Genomic DNA, 20,243 nt, shown 5'->3' with positions numbered 1-20,243 from the left:
AGCCGGGATCGAACCCACGACCTCTGAACTGTGAGGCGGACGTGCTAACCAGTCGACCACCGTGCCGCCCGCTAAATTTAAATCCCCCCCCAAAAAAGAACACATTAAGCTATTCAACTGGGATACTTGTCAATGAAAGTAGCAACCCCTAGGTTCTCCGCGTCATCCTCAACTCCGCGTCATCCTCAACTGAATTTTGTCCCCTAGCAGCACAATACCGACCCATCTTAGAATTAGATTTCGCGAACGTTAATCGCACTATATGAAGGTAAAACAATACGCATCACGACAAGATGAGTGCCACTAAGAGCTGGCCTATAATAGCTCCTACAGGCCCCAATTTATCTTGCAACCAATTTGTAACTGACCACCAAGGGACCAAAGGAATCCCTAAAATCGCGCAACGCATCTACGACGCTAGTGATATTATCAGAATTACCAGGAATCAAAGTGTAGCAGGTATCTCTCGTCAAATTCAAGGATACACACAAGCCCCCTTGCTTAGCCAAAATATAGTCAAGTGCCATATCATGCATAAGCAAAGTCAATCTATGACCCTTTTGTGTAATAGACAAACATTCGAACCCCCTAATAGTCTCGTTAGTAAACCCGTGGAGAGTGTAAGTAATGTTATCAATATGGTGCGTCAAAAAGGTAACACCGTACCATGGAAAAAGACCCGTTCCCCATTTCTCACCCAAACTAATTTTCCAATGATATGATTACAAATGATGAAATTGTGCCATGTCTCTCGTTCCTCTATTGTTCTTAACACTATGGTAAGCCTTCACGGGCTTCTTACTGCTCCGAATTGTCATCACGTCACATGGGAGTTTCAAGGTCGCTGAATAACAACAACCAACCCAACCATATGGTAGAAACAAATATGCCTCATTTCCACAGACCCACTAAATACCCTTGAAATTCCCTATTGTTCTATTGCTAGGAACCGTGCGATTCGCCACTATCACAGTTTTACTCTGTCGGTCATCGTATGATCGAAATGTAACCGGATATTTGAGAAGTCTGTCCCCTCTCGGATGCACTCCAAATTGCATGAAATAAATTTTGCAGTCTGCTACATCCAAAAACGACCCTCTACCTATGTGTTACATTAGAACAGAGACAATATTGCACCTTCACTGGGGACACCGCCATTGCGTCAGGGACAGCTGTATGGATATCCTCATGCATTTCAAGCAAATTCAAATATGGGAGATTACCCAACCAGGCACATTCTTGCACTGGTTTGAATCTTGATCTGAGTTTTCTCAGATTGTTCATACACCAACCACAGTAGCAAACTATACTGACAGGTACGTGCTACCGGCACTGGAATTGATTAAAAAACAGAAAATAATGTACTTGGTGTCCGAACCCTAACGAGACATGGCCCCTTCAATGATCCTGATTCTCTAACCGAATGCGTCAATTACTGATACCATATATTTCTACCAGCCCACATGTCGGTGCCTCGTAATGCCAAGGAATCAAACCCATAAGCCTTCCATTTAGCTTCTCGTCTTGACAAAGCACGCAAATTATTCTTCACCTCTGCAGGTGACCAATCAGACTCCGAAAAATAATCCTCAATTTCCATTCCAAGAGTCTGCTGTTGCTCAAGTGACTCCACCTCTTTCATTAATATTTCAGATTTTTCAGACATAACTCCAGTTATGCTGTTCAAAGTCATCGCAGACAACTGTACGTTCCCTTTCTTACCAGTATGGACATGCTTATTTCCAGACACGGGTTTCTGTCTATCAATACTTGGTTTCTTTTCCGCCAGCAACACTAAATTAGTCATGTAGCAAAAAATTTTCTGATCAACGCCACTACTGATTTTTTCTGGATCATATTCAAAACAAGAACATTTATATTGTCTTCAATTCGCCGCTCGAATTTTCTATCTTTTTATTTGATTAATTTATCTTACTTATGTCATGTCATGTCATCTTCCAAACCGCTTATCCTATACAGGGTCGCGGGGAATTGCTGGAGCCTATCCCAGCCGTCAATGGGCGAAGGCAGACTACACCCCGAACTGGTCGCCAGCCAGTCGCAGGGCACACATAGACACCGTCACTGAGCGGGAATCGATCCCACGCTGCCCGCACACAACTCAGGCGTGTGTACCACTACACTATCAGTGGACAGTTATCTTACTTATTTGTTTTTTTATTTACTCCACACAAAAAGCATATCCAGGACGAGTCTGTGACATGTATCACTATACTGTCTCAGATACTTCTCTGTAAACCAGATTATCCTTTCTGTCATAGCAGTGTGAGATGGGGAATCGATCGTAGGGCTGTAGAGGCATGAGAGTCAATCCAGGGTTTCCAGGAAAACCAAGTAGACGCCGCCTCCCGCCTTTTTTTTCTGTTTGAGGTCAGGTCCAATAAATATAGTTCATGTTATACCGTTACATCTGACGGACAATTTCCGTCCACAGTTCATCACGGTCCCCTCTGTGAACTGTATCCTCAATCTGTCTGGGCTACAAATGACGTTAGCCTCGGGTTTGATAAACTGATCTCTGCCCATCAGCTTCAGACTCATGGGCACCCCTGTAAAGCCCATTAAGGTGGTCATCTCCCCTCCATGGGCTGCATCCACCTCCGCCGCATGGACTTCCATAGCCTCCTCGTTGAGTTGGGTCCCTCCAGGTTCCACTGGAGGTGCTGTTGCATCTGTGTGGGAGCAATACATTGACAGCACCAGTGTCCATACTGAAGCATGCTTGACTCGGTGGTGGTTGGCAAGCGCTTCCCCTGTCTCCGTTAGTGTACCCCCCTTTCACTACTCTTGCCACAACTCATCCTCTCGTCGAGCCATGCGCCATCCACATCTGCTTTTCTGCTTCCAATTTCTTATTCTTTTTCCCTTCTTGTATGTTGTCAGTGGCCGCTTGTCAGGCCTAAGCCTGTAACTTCAGAACTTGTCCTCGTAGGTCCTTTATCTCGTCTGACGCTTTGTGGTGTCTGTCAACAAAAAATTTCAAATGGTGAGAGGCCTGACAATTAAAGTAACTCTCGCCCCCTGCCATGAGTGCAGGGTCTTTCATAAGTTCAGTTTTAACTTCGGCTGACAGTGTGTCAAGCAAAGCAATTCTATAAATAACCCCTGGGGGTGTGACCCCATCATATCTGTCCAAATACTTATGCAATTTTAGAGATGTGGACTGGGATCCATGGGAGGTTCGCAATCCAGGATCTACGGCACCATCAGCGAGTAGGAAGGAAAGCTGTCACAGCTGATCGTGAACACACGTCATCACACCCCAGGCTCCTGCCCATGTTTCACCACCAGCAGCCAGTCCGGGCAGCTGCTTCTGTAAACACTCAAGATCTTTTAAAAACAATTATTGATATATTAACCCCACCTTGTTAACTTGGGATCTTTGAACAATGACTGGGAGCTGTCATATATCTAATCAGACTAAAGATTATGCAATAAAGATTACATAACATGAAGAAAAATGTCAAATGTGCTGGTTGGAAGTTTCCTGTAGCGTGCAGGTCACAGGAAACATCGGTTAGAAATAATCATCGATCCTCTTTGAATAAGAATAAAAACCATAAATTGTACAATATTGAGGTATAGTACCAATTTCCCCCCCTTTGAAGCATGTGGTACACCATGATTCAACATATCAGCACCTTTTTATAATTTATTTAACTTTATTTTAGTTATTCGTCTACTATTCAATAGAATAAGTTCATTGGTTCGTCACGCCTAGATGTCTTCTGACGCCGCACGCTTTTTTCTTCTTCCCAAAGTTTTTGTCCAACTTTGAGACTTTGTTGCATGTCTCCTAATGAGACTTAGTCTAAATGCGTTATCTTCCATTGCTAACACATGTTCCTGTCCTGTAACTTCTTAGGTATTTTCTTTGCAAACCTGTTTCCTCAGGGCACTCTGTGCCTGGTCCATACTAAACCCAAGGTCACAAACTGACCTTTACAATCTACCATCTAGAAAAGGGCTCGCTATTATTGACAAGACTAGTCCCATGCTCAACACCAAACCTTGCAACATTTCCCAAAAATCCTTTTCTAATTGATTCATTTATTTATTTAAGATATTTTCCTTTTTTGTTCTTTATTTTATGTCACTAACACATGCAGCCATTTTTTTTTAAATTTCTCTATATTTAGACTAGGTCTGACTGGTGATTGTTGTACATCCCTCTACACACATTGTCTAATGTATCGTTAACAAAACCCCTTGCACTGCTTAGAGCTTACAGAGAAAACTCAAAATATGTATGGAATTGAACCAGACACCTTTTTGCAATGGCTACAGGATACATTCGGAAATTGGAAAGGTATAGCTGTCGCTATAGCCGCAATTATCATTAGTATTCTATTATTATCCTGTTTTTGTATCTCTTTGTGGTATTCCGCCGTGCAAAAATTTGTACTGCCAAATTTTTGGATGTTGATTAATTGAAAGTAGCTGCTCATGTTACTGTAGCTATGTCTGAATACCAACAAGCGTACATGAACTCTAATGATGATGATGATTCCACTATTGTGTAATCCCTTTTTGAAGACTTCACAGAAAAGCAATGCAGTTGTGAATGTTTGATGTTTCCGGGTTTACATTGTATATACATGTATTGGACCAGAAACAGTTTTAGTGCTTGCTATCTTTTGTTTGGCTACTGCTTGGGACGGGTTTTCTGCCCAAACGGCGTGGGGCAGTTTTCCCTCCCACTCATGCAATAGCTTTTGGGTGATGAATGGATGTTTATGTCTTATTTTATTTTAATCATGATATACAGGAGAAATGTTAGAGAAATCAACAATTACATTAATATCATGTATAAAAGTTTCATTTTCCTTGAATGTCCTGTGGTGACCATTTGTTGACCTCACCCACATAGTCTCCATATGCAGTAAAATGTGCCGTGCAAAGTGTCAAACAGGAAACTGTCAGCAGAAGACGTTTAACCGCGGACTGTTGCAAAGTGCAGATTGAGGAAGTACCGCTATTGTCATGTGTCTGTATCTTTGAATGCATGTGCTCGTACTGAATAAAAGGAGAACCAGAGGGGCACGAAAGCTGACAGACTGGGGGAGCAACCACCTTGAGTGGCCTCCACTGTCCACGTTAGAAAAGTCAATCTTGGCTGGTCTGAGTTGCTTTTTACAGTCCTCTATTAGGCTTGACTCGGTCGTCCGAGTGAAATTAATTCCCTGACAGACTGAAAATTGATATTCCTTCAAGTTCTGCGGAAAACACAACTACTCACTCCGCCATCTTGACTTTCCTCTCCTCCGCGGGAGAAGCTGAGAATTTATGTATGAAAAGTGCTATATAAATAAAATGTGATTGATTGATTGATTGAGAAAGAGCAAGTGCGATCTGCTGCAGTGGCAGCGGTCGAGGCAGCCATTACGTCACTTGCGCTTATAAGATGACCGCTGCCACAATTGAGGCAGCTGCCTTTGCATTTCATCATTCGAGGCAGCTGCCTTTGCATTTCCTCCTTCTGAGATGTCGCAACTCCATTCTACCCGCTGACGCTACCTTTTACCCATTCCACGGCATTGAACGTTTTTATGAACGACTTCTTTTTGTTCGTATGTGTTTATAAACTAATTATTTTTGTTAGTGCTCAAAATACACGATTAAAATCTATAGAGGCATAACACAAAATACCTGCTTAAGTCAATTTATAAAATATTTTCTTTTCTCCTCTTCGTGGTGGACGTTGTACGCTATTAGTCTGTACTATGTATGTATGTATGTATGTATTTATTTATTCATAAATTCATTCATTTATTTCTTACTTCCACTGGGTTAAAGTCTCTTTGGACCTAAAGACTTTGAGATGAATAGGCACCTGCCTTTCCACTGTAAATTAGGACTTCAATTGACCTGCTGCTGCTCCAGTTTCTGAATCCACTGCATCGTTTACGTTTATAAACAACTTCTCTGTGTTAGTGCTCACTGCTCAATATACACTTTATTAGTGTATAAAAGCATACAAACAAATACCAGTTGCATTAAATGTTTAACATTTTTTTATTTTTGTGTTTGATTTTGTACACATGTAGCCTGTATTATTCATTTTTATTTTTTTATACATTTAAAAAAATGTCCGACTGAGCCTTTTGTCTGTGTTACTATTTATTTATTTATTCAACGGAGAGGCATAGAGAGCGGCGTTGGTGGCGATTCTGCTTCAACGTCACTTTCTCTTATGCCCCGACCACATATGAGGTCACTTCCTGTCGGCCATTATCCAACTGCCACTACTCAGCCCGAAAAATAAATAAATAAAAGTAGTGGCAGCTGCCTAATGGCCGCCAGGAAATGCAACGCCACTTTCTCTTATGCCCCGACCATATATGGTCGTCATTTCCTAAAGTCCAAACGTAATTAACCCTAAAATAATTTCTCCTCTTTCGTGGTGGACTTTGTTCGATGTTAGTCTGTACTATTTATTCATTTATGTATTTAATTCATTTATTGATGTCTTTATTTATTACTTGTACTGGGTTGTCTGTTGTTGGTGATTTAATTATTACTATTTATATTGATCGTGTAAGTCTCTTTGGACCTGAATACTTTAAGATGCTGTGGCAGCTGCCTGCACCTGCCTTTCCACTTTTCTCAGGTCTCCAATCGACCTGCTGCTGCTACAGTTTCTGATTCCATAGCCTCCGGCACGTGGGACCCTCTTGAGGACAAGCAGTTCAGATAATGGATGTTTGGATAGATATAAATAATATCCATGGAAAAAAGTACAATAATAATATCATATTATTATATCATATTATTATATTATAAAAAAAAGTACAAGAATAATATCATTTTGTTCTTGTACTTTTTTCCCATTTTTAATTTCTTACCTGTACTGGTTTGACTATTATTGTGTTTTTTTTTCTTTACTGATGTGTATGAAGCGTCTTCGGTCCTAAAGAGTTTAACATCGAGATTACTTGCAGATAAAAAAAAAAAAGTCCAGTTGATCATTTTGTTCAACAGCATGAGCTCTTACGTAAATTAGTCTTATGGGCATGATGCGTCTGTAATCGCAACCCATCTATTGTGGGTTGTTGAACGAGATGGAGATACTTACATTCTATATCTGGTTGTAAAAATAAGAAAGTTGTTAAAACTGTGAAATTGTGTTCAATGTGTCCTCCGTGTATTCCGGTTTCCTCCCATATTCCAAAAACATGCTTGGTAGATTGATTGGACACTCTAAATTGCCCCTAAGTGTGATTGTGAGTGTGGAAGTTTGTTTGTCTCTGCGATTGGCTGGCAACCGATTAAGGGTGTCGCCCACCTACTGCCCGAAGACAGCTGGGATAGGCTCCAGCACGCCCGCGACCCTTGTGAGGACAAGCAGTATAGATGATGGATGAATGGATGAATAAATAAATAAACACATACATACATTCATTCATACTACAAACTAACAGCGTACAAAGGCCACCACGAAGAGGAGAAAATATTTTATAAATTGACTTCATCAGGTATTTTGTGTTATGCCTCTATAGATTTTAATCGTGTAATATTGAGCACTAACAAAGCAAAGTCGTTTATAAACACATACGAACAAAAAGAAGCCGTTCAAAAAAACGTTCGATGCCGTGGAATGAGGAAAAGGTAGCGGCAGCAGGTAGAATCGATAGCGACATCTCCTGGCAGAAGGAGGAAATGCAAAGACCGGCTGCCTCGATTGAGGAAATGCAAAGGCAGTTGCCTCGATCGTGGCATCGGTCGCCGTATAAGCAGAAGTGACGTAGTGGCAGCTGCCTCGAACGAGGCAGCGGTCGTGGAATTAGCGGAAGTGACGTAAAGGCTACCTCGACCGCTGCCACTGCCGCAAATCTCGCCAGGTCTTACTGGAGAAGCTACACACCATCCTTTTCTAGCCCTATTCTGGATCAATGACATGGATATATATTTTTTCAACAATAATTTTCAACCAGGGACGTCAAACGGAAACGAGACATAATTTGTGGGTGCGAACGAAACAGCGTAAAGGCTGTCGAAAGCGAAACCATTGGTTTAAATGTAATGTTATGGTCTGGATGTATCAGATTTAAATCGTCCAAGGTATCGTCCATTCTTAGAAAAGAACCGCATTTAATTACACCAACAGCTTGAGAATGATTAAGTAAAACTGGGACACCAGCCTATTGGTGGGAATGTAGTCTGTATAGTATCAACGTTGCTACTACATTATCATACAAACGGTTTAGCAGAAGCTTACATTGACAAAATACGCTCGCACAACGAACGTGCTTTATTCAATAGACAATGAACGTGCAACGGTAAATTCTTCGAGACTGTACTTGACCGATGTTTTAGTTTTAACTCAATCGCGTGGGTACTCAGATTTCTGAAAACAAACAGATCTAAACATCATCTAAGCAAACAAACAAGAACAAAAAAGCTGTCGAAACATTGGAATTTTAAGACCAAGGACAAGAAGTACAGCAAAGTCACAGACCCATGGGCGGATGAAAATTAAAAGTCGACAAAATGGAACTGATGTTTGCTGAATGGGAAGATGGGGAGAGGTTCTCATTTGAAGACTCTGACCGATTTGAGGAGGACTCGCTGTGCTCCTTCATTTCAGAGGCTGAGAGCCTATGTCAGAACTGGAGGGGATGGAGGAAGCAATCTGCTGGACCCACATCTCCTACTGTGAAGACAAAAGGTTGGGAAAACATTTATTTTGTTTCATCAAAACATGAATTTAATTTTTGTCAGTGTCATTCTTGCCGCTGGTTTGAATTACCGTTATGTAAGCCTGACCGCATCAATACTTTAGGCTCTACTTGAGGCCAATGAATGTACAGTCCCTTGCTAAAGTTTTATAAGTTACAATGACATTCTGAAAACATCCTGTATTATTGAGTCATTTTGTTTCAGATCAAAAGATTAGTATTACACAAAAGTTCAGGCACATCATTTATCAAGCGTGAGTATGTACACGAGTGTGCACAAAGCGTGCGGACGAACTTTAACATTTGGGGATTTTTACTGCCCGAGCAGCGAACGCTGCAAGGAGCCTGTTGTTTCTGTAGAAATTCTTATTATTATTATTAGGGCCCAGGCAGCAAACGCTGCAAGGACCCTATTGTTTTTGTCGAAATTCTTCTTAAATATTATTATTAGGGCCCGAGAAGCCAACACTGCAAGAACCCTATTGTTTTTGTCGAAATTCTTATTATGGCCTGAGCAGCGAACGCTGCAAGGAGCCTATTGTTCTCGTAGAAATTCTTCTTCTTCTTCTTGTTATTATAGTGGTTGTTATTATTAGGGCCCGAGCAGGGACGCTACGAGGTCCCTTATTGTTTTTGTAGAAATTATTATTATTATTATTAGGGCTCGAGCAGCGACCGCTGCGAGGTCCCTATTGTTGTTGTAGAAATTATTATTATTATTAGTAGTATTAGTATTAGTATTATTACTTTTCTCTGCCTTTGATCACATTTTTGACCCACTAAACATGCACAAAAACTCACCAAACTTTGCAGTCTCATCCAGCCTGGCGAAACTTTGTCATGTCATGTCATGTCATCTTCCAAACCGCTTATCCTATATAGGGTCGCGGGGAGTTGCTGGAGCCTATCCCAGCCGTCAATGGGCGAAGGCAGACTACACCCCGAACTGGTCGCCAGCCAGTCGCAGGGCACACATAGACACTGTCACTGAGCGGGAATCGATCCCACGCTGCCCGCACACAACTCAGGCGTGTGTACCACTACACTATCAGCGGACCTGGCGAAAATTTTTATATTTTAAAGTTGCCTTATACTACGCAAATGAAATGGCTCTGTACGCCACCTAGAGTAGGAAAACAAAATAGAATTTCAGCCCGTTTGACCTAGGCCTACGAAAATTGGAAGGCACGTGTAGCACCCCGAGACGTACAAATAAGTCCATTACAGCCATAGTGTAAAGTGTACAGGAAGTGAGCTTTGAATTTTTGAATGTCCAATTTTGGACCATTTTTGCACATTTACAGGGTGCATACTTTTGCACCCATGTCCCGGAAGATTCATCCGATTGACGTCAAACTTCGGATATATCATCTCAAGACCTGGGGCAACAACTGGGACATTTTTTTTGGGTTTTCGATAAATTATATGACGGGGGCAGCAAATTTGGCGTAAATTGTTTCCTTTGCCATACAGGAAAAATGGTAGCGCCACCTAGTGGCTGAAGGAAATACATGTTTTTTTTCTTTGATATTTTCATCCCAGCATGTGAACCGGGTCCACCTCATCTTTGCTCGTAAGAGTGATTAGGCAGTTCGCCAAACAAACAACTCTCATCTTGAGGGATGATTGGTGGTATATGCAATAGTTCAAGGCCTACAAAAAAGTCTCTTGGAGCCATATGCTAAACCAAACAGGAAGTCCGCCATTTTGAATTAAGTTTTAAGTATGAATTTTCTCTGATTACAATAGCTGCTGGAACTGGACTCACATGATAATTTATTCTAAAAAGCTACGGACATTTGATAATAGTTTTTCTCATGGCAGGTTAGCCAGATCTCCCTCATATTTGCTCGGAAGAGTGTTTAGGCCTTCATAATGTTAAAACACGAAGTTTGAGATTTTTGGCAAAAAGCTCTTGCCATGGTAACGTCCAGTTTGCCAATAACACAATACTGATTTTGCGAATGTAAACAAGCACGGAAACTCATGATATTTTGCACACATAGAAGGCCTGGTAAATTAATCAATAATTAATTATTCAAATGTGCAATCTTTAAGAGATGGCCTGCTACCTCTCCCTAGAAAATTTATAAAAAGTGGCCCCGGTTGCACGCTTCACCTACATCTACGAAAATTTGATAGTATATAAAACAGAAAGAGACCTACAAAAAAGCCTCTTGGAGCCATATGCTAAACCTAAGAGGAAGTCCGCCATTTTGAATTTAGTTTAAAGTTTGGACTCACCTTGACTACAAAAGCTGCTGTAACTTGATCCACGTGATAATTTCGATTATTCCATTTCGATGTGTGAGCATCCCGACGTGCCGGTACCCCAACATTGCCAGGGATGCGAGGGTTCTTTATAGCTGCTTGCAGCTCTAGCTATTATTATTATCTGTTATTTTTCTGACCAAATGATCGCGTTTTTGAACCCCTAAACATGCACGAAAACTCACCAAACTTTGCAGTCTCATCGGGCCCGGCGAAAAATTGGATATTTTAAAGTCGCCGTGAACGACACAAAAGAAATGGCTCTGTTGCGCCACCTAGATTAGGAAAACAAAATAGAATTCCAGCCTGTTTGACCTAGGCCTGCGAAAATTGGCAGGCACAGGTAGCACCCCGAGACGTACAAAAAAGTCCATTACAGCCATAGTCTATAGTATACAGGAAGTGAGCTATGAATTTTTGAACGTCCAATTTTGCAAGTTTTGCACCCATGTCCCGGAGGATTATTCCAATTGACTTCAATCTTCGGATAAATCATCTTAAAACCTGGGGCAAACACTGGGAACATTTTTTTTAGTTTTCGATAAACTATATGACGGGGGAGGGGCATCAAATTTGGCGTAAATTTTTTCCTTCACCATACAGGAGAAAAACCTGAATAACTCCCCTGCACATGCGCCAAAAAAATCCCAAACTTCACCTGTCTGTAAAGAGTCGCGACCTGAAGACTTCTATCTAATGATATTCCATTGTACATATAGTGCCACCTAGTGGCGACAAAAATTGACATTTTTTTTACATTTCTATTTACTGCACGGAGCCCGTTGAATGAAACCGACTGAAAATTTGTCAGAAAGGCCTCAAGACATTGATCTTGCTCTACGCCGAATATTGTGACTTTTCAGTGAAGGGTGTGGCCTTGACGGTGCCTCAAAATCTGATTATTCAACGTGACAATAAATACAGTTTTAACTTGACTCAGATCATCCAAACTTCTCGAAATCTTTCATATTTGATGATAGTCAAGGGCTGAAGACATCTACGAACTTATTTTTCATCGTAGTGGTAGCGCCACCTATCAATATTTTATTTATTTTTTTGTGCAACTTTTGTGTAAAAAATTACTAGCGCCCCCTAGAAATTAAAAAAAAATCAGCCCCGGTGGTACGTTTCACCTATATCTACGAAAATTTGGTAACAGGTCAAGACCTACAAAAAAGTCTCTTGGAGCCATGTGCTAAACCTAACAGGAAGTCCGCCATTTTGAATTTACTTTACAATTCGGCATCACATTGACTTTTGACTTTAAAAGCAGCTGTAATGTGATCCACATGATAATATCGTGTCCAAATGTCACACATTTGATGAGAGTCTACACCTGAAGACATCTACGAACTAACTTTTCATCGTAATGGGAGCGCCACCTACTGGCTAAATGAAGTACATGTTTTATTCTTTCATGTTTCTCTCCTGGCAGGTGAGCCAGATCTCCGTCATATTTGCTCGTAAGAGTGTTTAGGCCTTCATGATGTTAAAACACGAAGTTTGAGATTTTTCTCAAAAAGGTGTTGCCTTGGTAATGCCGTTTGCTAATAACACAATGCTGATTTTGAGAATGTAAACATGCACGAAAAATCATGGAACTTTGCACACATAGAAGGCCTGGTAAATTAATCAATAATTTATTATTCAGTCGTGCAATCTTTTAACGATGGCTCGCTACCGCCCCCTAGTAAATGTTTAAAAAATGGCCATGGTTGCACGCTTCACCAGCATGTACGAAAATATGAGATTATATAAAACAGAAAGAGCCCACAAAAAAGCCTCTTGGTGCCATATAATAAACTTAAGAGGAAGTCCGTTATTTTGAATTTACTTTAAAGTACAAAAGCTGCTGTAACTTTATCCACGTGACAATTTTGATAATTCAATTCCGATATGCAAGCATCCCAAGGTGCCAGTACCCCAACGTTGCCAGGGCTGCGAGGGTTCTTTAATGCTGCTTGCAGCTCTAGTTATTATTATTATTTATTTTGACCCCCTAGATATGCACGAAAACTCACCAAACTTTGCAGTCCCATCGGACCTTGCGAAAAAAAAAGAAAACAAAAATTGTCATTTTTTACATTTCTATTTACTGCACGGAGCCCGTTGAATGAAACCGACTGAAAATTTGTCAGAAAGGCCTCAAGACATTGATCTTGCTCTACGCCGAATATTGTGACTTTTCAGTGAAGGGTGTGGCCTTGACGGTGCCTCAAAATCTGATTATTCAACGTGACAATAAATACAGTTTTAACTTGACTCAGATCATCCAAACTTCTCGAAATCTTTCATATTTGATGATAGTCAAGGGCTGAAGACATCTACGAACTTATTTTTCATCGTAGTGGTAGCGCCACCTAGTGGCGGAAGAATATACATGTTTTTTTTCTTTGATGTTTTTATCCTAGCAGGTTAACCAGGTCCACCTCATCTTTGCTCGAAACGGTGTTTATGACTTCCTAATATTAAAATATGAAATTTGTGATTTTTCGCGATAAGCTGTTGCCATGGCAACACACAGTTCGCCAAAAAAACATCTGAACATGCTCGAAATCTTACAAAACCTTGCACATACATCAGGCCTGGCAAAATCATCAATATTTTATTTATTTTTTTGTGCAACTTTTGTGTAAAAAATTACTAGCGCCCCCTAGAAATTAAAAAAAAATCAGCCCCGGTGGTACGTTTCACCTATATCTACGAAAATTTGGTAACAGGTCAAGACCTACAAAAAAGTCTCTTGGAGCCATGTGCTAAACCTAACAGGAAGTCCGCCATTTTGAATTTACTTTACAATTCGGCATCACATTGACTTTTGACTTTAAAAGCAGCTGTAATGTGATCCACATGATAATATCGTGTCCAAATGTCACACATTTGATGAGAGTCTACACCTGAAGACATCTACGAACTAACTTTTCATCGTAATGGGAGCGCCACCTACTGGCTAAATGAAGTACATGTTTTATTCTTTCATGTTTCTCTCCTGGCAGGTGAGCCAGATCTCCGTCATATTTGCTCGTAAGAGTGTTTAGGCCTTCATGATGTTAAAACACGAAGTTTGAGATTTTTCTCAAAAAGGTGTTGCCTTGGTAATGCCGTTTGCTAATAACACAATGCTGATTTTGAGAATGTAAACATGCACGAAAAATCATGAAACTTTGCACACATAGAAGGCCTGGTAAATTAATCAATAATTTATTATTCAATCGTGCAATCTTTTAACGATGGCTCGCTACCGCCCCCTAGTAAATGTTTAAAAAATGGCCATGGTTGCACGCTTCACCAACATGTACGAAAATATGAGATTATATAAAACAGAAAGAGCCCACAAAAAAGCCTCTTGGTGCCATATAATAAACTTAAGAGGAAGTCCGTTATTTTGAATTTACTTTAAAGTACAAAAGCTGCTGTAACTTTATCCACGTGACAATTTTGATAATTCAATTCCGATATGCAAGCATCCCAAGGTGCCAGTACCCCAACGTTGCCAGGGCTGCGAGGGTTCTTTAATGCTGCTTGCAGCTCTAGTTATTATTATTATTTATTTTGACCCCCTAGATATGCACGAAAACTCACCAAACTTTGCAGTCCCATCGGGCCTTGCGAAAAAAAAAAAAACAAAAATTGTCATTTTTTACATTTCTATTTACTGCACGGAGTCCGTTGAACGAATCTGACTGTAAATTTGTCAGAAAAGCTTCAAGACGTTGATCTTGCTCAACGCCGAATATTGAGGCTTTCCAACGAAGGGCGTGGTCTTGACGGTGCCGCAAAGTCTGATTATACATGACAATAAATGCTGTTTTAATTTGACTCAGATCAACCAATCTTCTTGAAATTTTTCATATTTGATGATAGCCAAGGGCTGAAGACATCTACGAACTTATTTTTCATTGTAGTGGTTGCGCCACCTAGTGGCTGAAGGAAATACATGTTTTATTCTTTGAGGTTTCTATCCTAGCAGGTTAACCTGGTCCACCTCATCTTTGCTTGGAAGATTGTTTAGGCCTTCCTAACATTAACATACGAAATTTGTGATTTTTCGTGAAAAGCTGTTGCCATGGCAACACAGTGTGCCAAAAAAACAACACTCATTTTGAGGGTTTGAACATGCACGAAATCTCACGAAACTTTGCACATATATCAGGCCTGGCGAAATCACCAATATTTTTCTGTTTTATTGTGTTATTTTTCAATAAAATGCTAGCTAATACCCCCTAGAAATATTTAAAAATACAGCCCCAGTTGTACGTTTCACCTGTCATGTCATCTTCCAAACCGCTTATCCTATACAGGGTCGTGGGGAGTTGCTGGAGCCTATCCCAGCCGTCAATGGGCGAAGGCAGACTACACCCCGAACTGGTCGCCAGCCAGTCGCAGGGCACACATAGACACTGTCACTGAGCGGGAATCGATCCCACGCTGCCCGCACACAACTCAGGCGTGTGTACCACTACACTATCAGCGGACACGTTTCACCTATATCCACCAAAATGTTGTAGTATATGTAATGGAAAAAGACATACAAAAAGCCACTTGGTGCCATATGCTAAACTTAACACGAAGTCCGCCATTTTATATTTAGTTTAAAGTTTGGTGTCACCTTGACTACAAAAGCTGCTGTTACTTGATCCACATGATAAATTCGATTATTCAATTCTGATGTGCGAGCATCCCAATGTGCCAGTACTCCAACATTTCTTGGCCTGCAGGGGCACTTTTAGCTGCTTGCAGCTCTAGTAAAGTATTTTCTTCTTTGTGGAGAAGGAAATATTTTACTCAAATTTTGTTTTCATGCATGTATGCATGTTTGGGGTCTCAAAAATGTGATCATTTTTGGAGGAAAAAAAAATCTTCTAAAACAACAGGGACCTCGTCGACCACTGCAGGCCCTAATAACAATAATTTGTTGAAAAACAATAGGGTCTTAGCAGCGGTCGCTGCTCAGGCCTTAATAATTTCTACAAAAACAATAGGAACCTCGCAGCGGTCATTGCTCGGCCCTAATAATAATTTCTACAGAAACAATAGGGCCCTCGCAGCGATCGCAGCTCGCGCCCTAAAAGAAGCAAATCATTGCTGTCCTGAAGAAAACACTTATGTCTATTTTTTATTTATTTTTTTTACATTTTTTTACGTGAATAGGTTTTCTGCGTTAAAGACATCCCATTAACGTGAATATTGTTTTTAAATGACAAAATTGGGCATACATGTTTTTTACAGAACAGCAACGAAATGTCAATGATTAATTGATTATCCATCAATTTGATAATCGCGGAAGTAGTTGATTAATCAATTACTCGTTACGTGATTAATATGAAATAATTCATTCAAATTGATCCAAGTATGCCATGTATATAGTGTTTTGTGTTAATTTATTGATTTCACTTGTCAAGTGCTTTATTACAGCTGTAGCTGTTGTGAAATGCGCTACAGGGCCGATGAACCCTGCTCAAGTTTTCTTGCAAAAATCTGGTTGGATTATGTTTGCCAAACTGTTGAATTGCTGACTCAGATTGATTTTCTTATGTTTGATCATTTCTTTAGATGGTCAGATAATTCCATTGGTGGAGTTGTCTGCCAAACAAGTAGCCTTTCACATCCCATTCGAGGTAGTGGAAAAGGTATACCCCCCTGTGCCAGAACAACTCCAGCTTCGAATTGCATACTGGAGTTTCCCTGAAAATGAGGAAGATATCAGGTGAGTCAATTTAGTGCAGTAAATGTAATTACCGTATTTTCCGGACTATAAATCGCACCAGCCTTAAAATGCATAATAAAGAAGAAAAAACATATAAGTCGCACTCGAGTATAAGTCGCATTTTGGGAGGAAATTGTGCGCTTAGGACACATTATTTCCACCGAGCTATGATGGTAACATTTAGCTAACATTCACACATGTAGCATACAAGAAAATTACTGTAAGATAACTTTAAACTCACCAAAACGGTTGGAGATCGATTAAATAAATCTTTTATTTATTCCCGACCATGCAGAATGTTTCCAAGTCTCCAAAAGTATTTATGTATTCAGTCGTAATTATGTCTTCGTCTCCTCTGTGCTCGTCTTCTTACGTGTGTGGCTGCATGATGCAATACCCCAGCCAGAGGCATTCAACTGCCTGTTTGTGGTTCATTCTTGTTCAACTATCATCTGTAAGTAACTTAGACAAGTGTGTGTAATGAGCGTGCAACATTTATATAAGAGCTGAATTGTGAATGATTGTACTGTGTGCTGTTGACTGAACATGCTCTTATATTCATATTCTCATATTTTGCTGCAAGGTCCCTAATAGTGGCTTTTCATATCACAGGAACCAATTACCAAACTTCCCTATGTACCCCGTGAGTTTGTGTAATCCCCTTGTTCACACACAAAATAACTGTCTGGTTTAAGAAGTTCCCCGAGGGTCTTCCTTAGTACCAACAAGACACTACCTCACTTCAACTTTATAGAGCACTTTAAAGTAACCATTGTTGCATACAAAGTGCTGTACATGCCAGGATTCCTGCGGGGTCAAAAAAAAAATCTTAAAAGCATTGAATTTAAGAATTTTGAAATATACCTCAAAACGTTTTTGAAAAAGTCTTGGATTTTAATTATCTGGGTCTTTAAAGTGTATGGGACATGATTTTTACATGTTGTATTAAACAATGAAATATCCATGTCGCAATGAACGCTTTCTCGAATTGCTACACATTACTTAACCGAGTATTTAATATATTTAGCATTAAGCTTTGAAGATCTTCCTGGCGCGGCCAGCGAAATCGTGAAGACTGCGCATATGACGTCATCAAGTCACATCTCTGACTTACTGGCAGTGAAGTGTGCTCATTGTGTTTTTTCTTCTGATTGTTTTTGTTTTTTGATACGCTTGAACTATGCCGCCATGTATCATTGCTGGTTTTTGTTTGAATCGACGGGAGGATGGCGTGAGCCTGTTTTGGTTGCCCAAAATGCGGGTTTGCACGAAAAAGATGGAGACATGTAATTGCACCTGCTGAACAGAAGCATCGATCGAAAGCCATTCGGATAAGAGAAATAAAAGAGGTAACAACTAAAATCTTCTAACACACACAGACACAGAACAGTCATCCACTTATCGCCACCATCATCCAAGAAAGAAAGCATACAATACACGTCGCAAATAACTGCTGATGCAAAATGAATATAGACTCCTGGATGATAGTCAAAGAAAACCACCAGTACCAGTTTACAATGCTGGACCATACCGTATAACTGTTTTCATTGTCTCAGTATTTCTGTATTGAAGGTTTTAATGGATTTGTGAAAAATAATTAGCCCTCCACGTTGTTTTCAAATTTGTCAGATACATACATTTTCCATGTACATTTTTAAGAATGAAAATGCAGATGGCACCTGTTTATGGGCCTGTGCTATTTTTAAATATGACTGCTTCAACATCTTTGGTTTTTGATTTTTTTTTTCTATTATAAAGCAACAAAATGCTTTATGTCAACACTAAAGAGTGGCTAAATTCGATGAAAAGGACATTGTAAGGGTAACACATTCATTTTCTTTTCTCAATGTATATACTTACGTGTTGTTATTTTTAATCAATGTTGTCATTTAGTTATTTTAATAATTTTATTACATGATTACATGTGACACAAGTTACCATCATCTCAAACAATATACTTAGCATGGTAAATATTTTTTTAACGTAATCATATTTTCAGGAGTGGCCGCAGAGTCAGAGATTGAGATGGACATGCAGTGAGGACAGCCTGGATGAGATTGACAATGCAATTCAATATACAATGCAATTTTATTTATACAGCGTTTTTCACGACAGCTACAGCTGTAACAAAGCACTTTACATACAACAACAAAAATAGCCACCTCGAGCAGCACCTGGTCCGGAGACCTGAGGCTGCGGGAAGGTGCGTAGGAGTGGAGGAGCTCAAAGAGGTATGCCTGGGGCGAGACCATTTAATAACTTAAAAACAAATAGTCTTCTATTTGCTTATTAGTCTTAAATTGAATCCTAAAATGCACTGGGAGTCAGTGAAGGGAGGCCAGATTTAAGGGGGTGCAATTAATCAAAATTCAATTACGATTTAGATTATTACACTCCACAATTAAAAAATTGGCATCGTAAAATCGTAAAAAAACGATTATTAATACTAATTTTGGGTTGTTTTGAGGCACGCGCACACGAGTTACTCCGATGCGCCGCCCTCTCCAAGCTAGCTAGCTAGCCAGCCAGCCAGCCAGCCCGCACCCCACAAGTCACACTGCACACGCTCCTTTCTACTCAACGTTTTAACAGAGTAACAGACCTAAAATTGGCACAAGACCCGCAACAGGAACAACTTGTAAACAAGCAAGGCAAGTAGAAATCGCTTATTTGGTTACATTTTGGGTTTGCCGTGGAAGACGGCGAGAAAAGACGAAAAATTGCATCCACCCGCAACACAACAAATCTATTCAACCATCGTTTAGTTTTACGATGATGTTATGATACACCAAGGCAAGAAAACACCGTTAGATTTGGTGTCATCCGCAACGCGAATCTCAGTAGTTGAAACACTGTACGCAGTAACCCCCATTCATCAACATCGGAGGGACACAAAAAGATAACAGAATCTATTGCCAGGACAAGGCTTCCAAATGTTTAGGGCACAGACTCCACTTTGCAATCGGCACGAGGGATTTATTTTAAACTAGAGAATGCAATTCCTGGAGAATGAAGTTGAATGACCTTGAAAAAATCCAAAGGGAAACAAGAAAAGAGGACGTAAGGAAACAATGAAAGAAGGAAATCAGAAAAAAAATAAGGAAAACAAAGAATGATGGAATCAAAGGAAGGGAGGAAGCAAGAAAACAAGATACCAAGGAAAACAAGCAAGAAAGAAAACAAAGTAAGAATACAAAATAGTAGGAAGGAGTGGATGAGGCAAAGAAATGAGGAAGAAAGGACACTAGGAATCTCGGGAAGGATGGAGCCTGCGGATGAGAAATCGGGGTGTCCCAATATTTTTGAACAAATTGGCCACTTCATTAGGACACCTGGGAATGAGAATTCTGGGTGTCCCAATGCTTTTGAACAATATGGCTGCTTCATTAGGGTCACCTGAGGATGAAAAATCGGGGTTTCCCAATACTTTTGAAAAACATGGCCGCCGCATTAGGGACACCTGGGGATGAAAATTCTGTGTCCCAATACTTTTGAACAACATGGCCACTTCATTAGGAACACCTGGGGATGAAAATTATGGGTGTCCCAATACTTTTGAACAACAT

General features: G+C 40.2%; 1 protein-coding gene and 1 pseudogene across 6 annotated transcripts in view; one reads left to right on the top strand and one right to left on the bottom strand.

The window, feature by feature from the left end:
* Positions 1-2,512: 2,512 nt before the first annotated feature.
* Positions 2,513-5,268, bottom strand: LOC147139370 (uncharacterized; annotated as a pseudogene).
* Positions 5,269-7,797: 2,529 nt separating this feature from the next.
* The window catches only part of zswim8 (zinc finger, SWIM-type containing 8), a 331,437-nt gene continuing 318,991 nt past the window's right edge, over positions 7,798-20,243 (top strand). For 3 of the 6 annotated variants that reach the window (XM_086044801.1, XM_086044798.1, XM_086044797.1), the window contains exons 1-2: positions 7,798-8,689; positions 16,524-16,677. In XM_086044801.1, the coding sequence (XP_085900927.1) occupies positions 8,512-8,689; positions 16,524-16,677 (332 nt within the window). In that variant the 5' untranslated portion in view covers positions 7,798-8,511. Of the gene's footprint in view, positions 8,690-16,523; positions 16,678-20,243 lie in introns of those variants that run through there. The other 3 variants (XM_086044800.1, XM_086044799.1, XM_086044802.1) reach the window with 2 other exon arrangements.

This window comes from Filicampus tigris, chromosome 11, assembly GCF_054856515.1.
Source record: "Filicampus tigris isolate MCC_2025a chromosome 11, RoL_Ftig_1.0, whole genome shotgun sequence".
Taxonomy (NCBI): domain Eukaryota; kingdom Metazoa; phylum Chordata; class Actinopteri; order Syngnathiformes; family Syngnathidae; genus Filicampus; species Filicampus tigris.
This window is presented reverse-complemented; position numbering and strand designations above follow the sequence as displayed.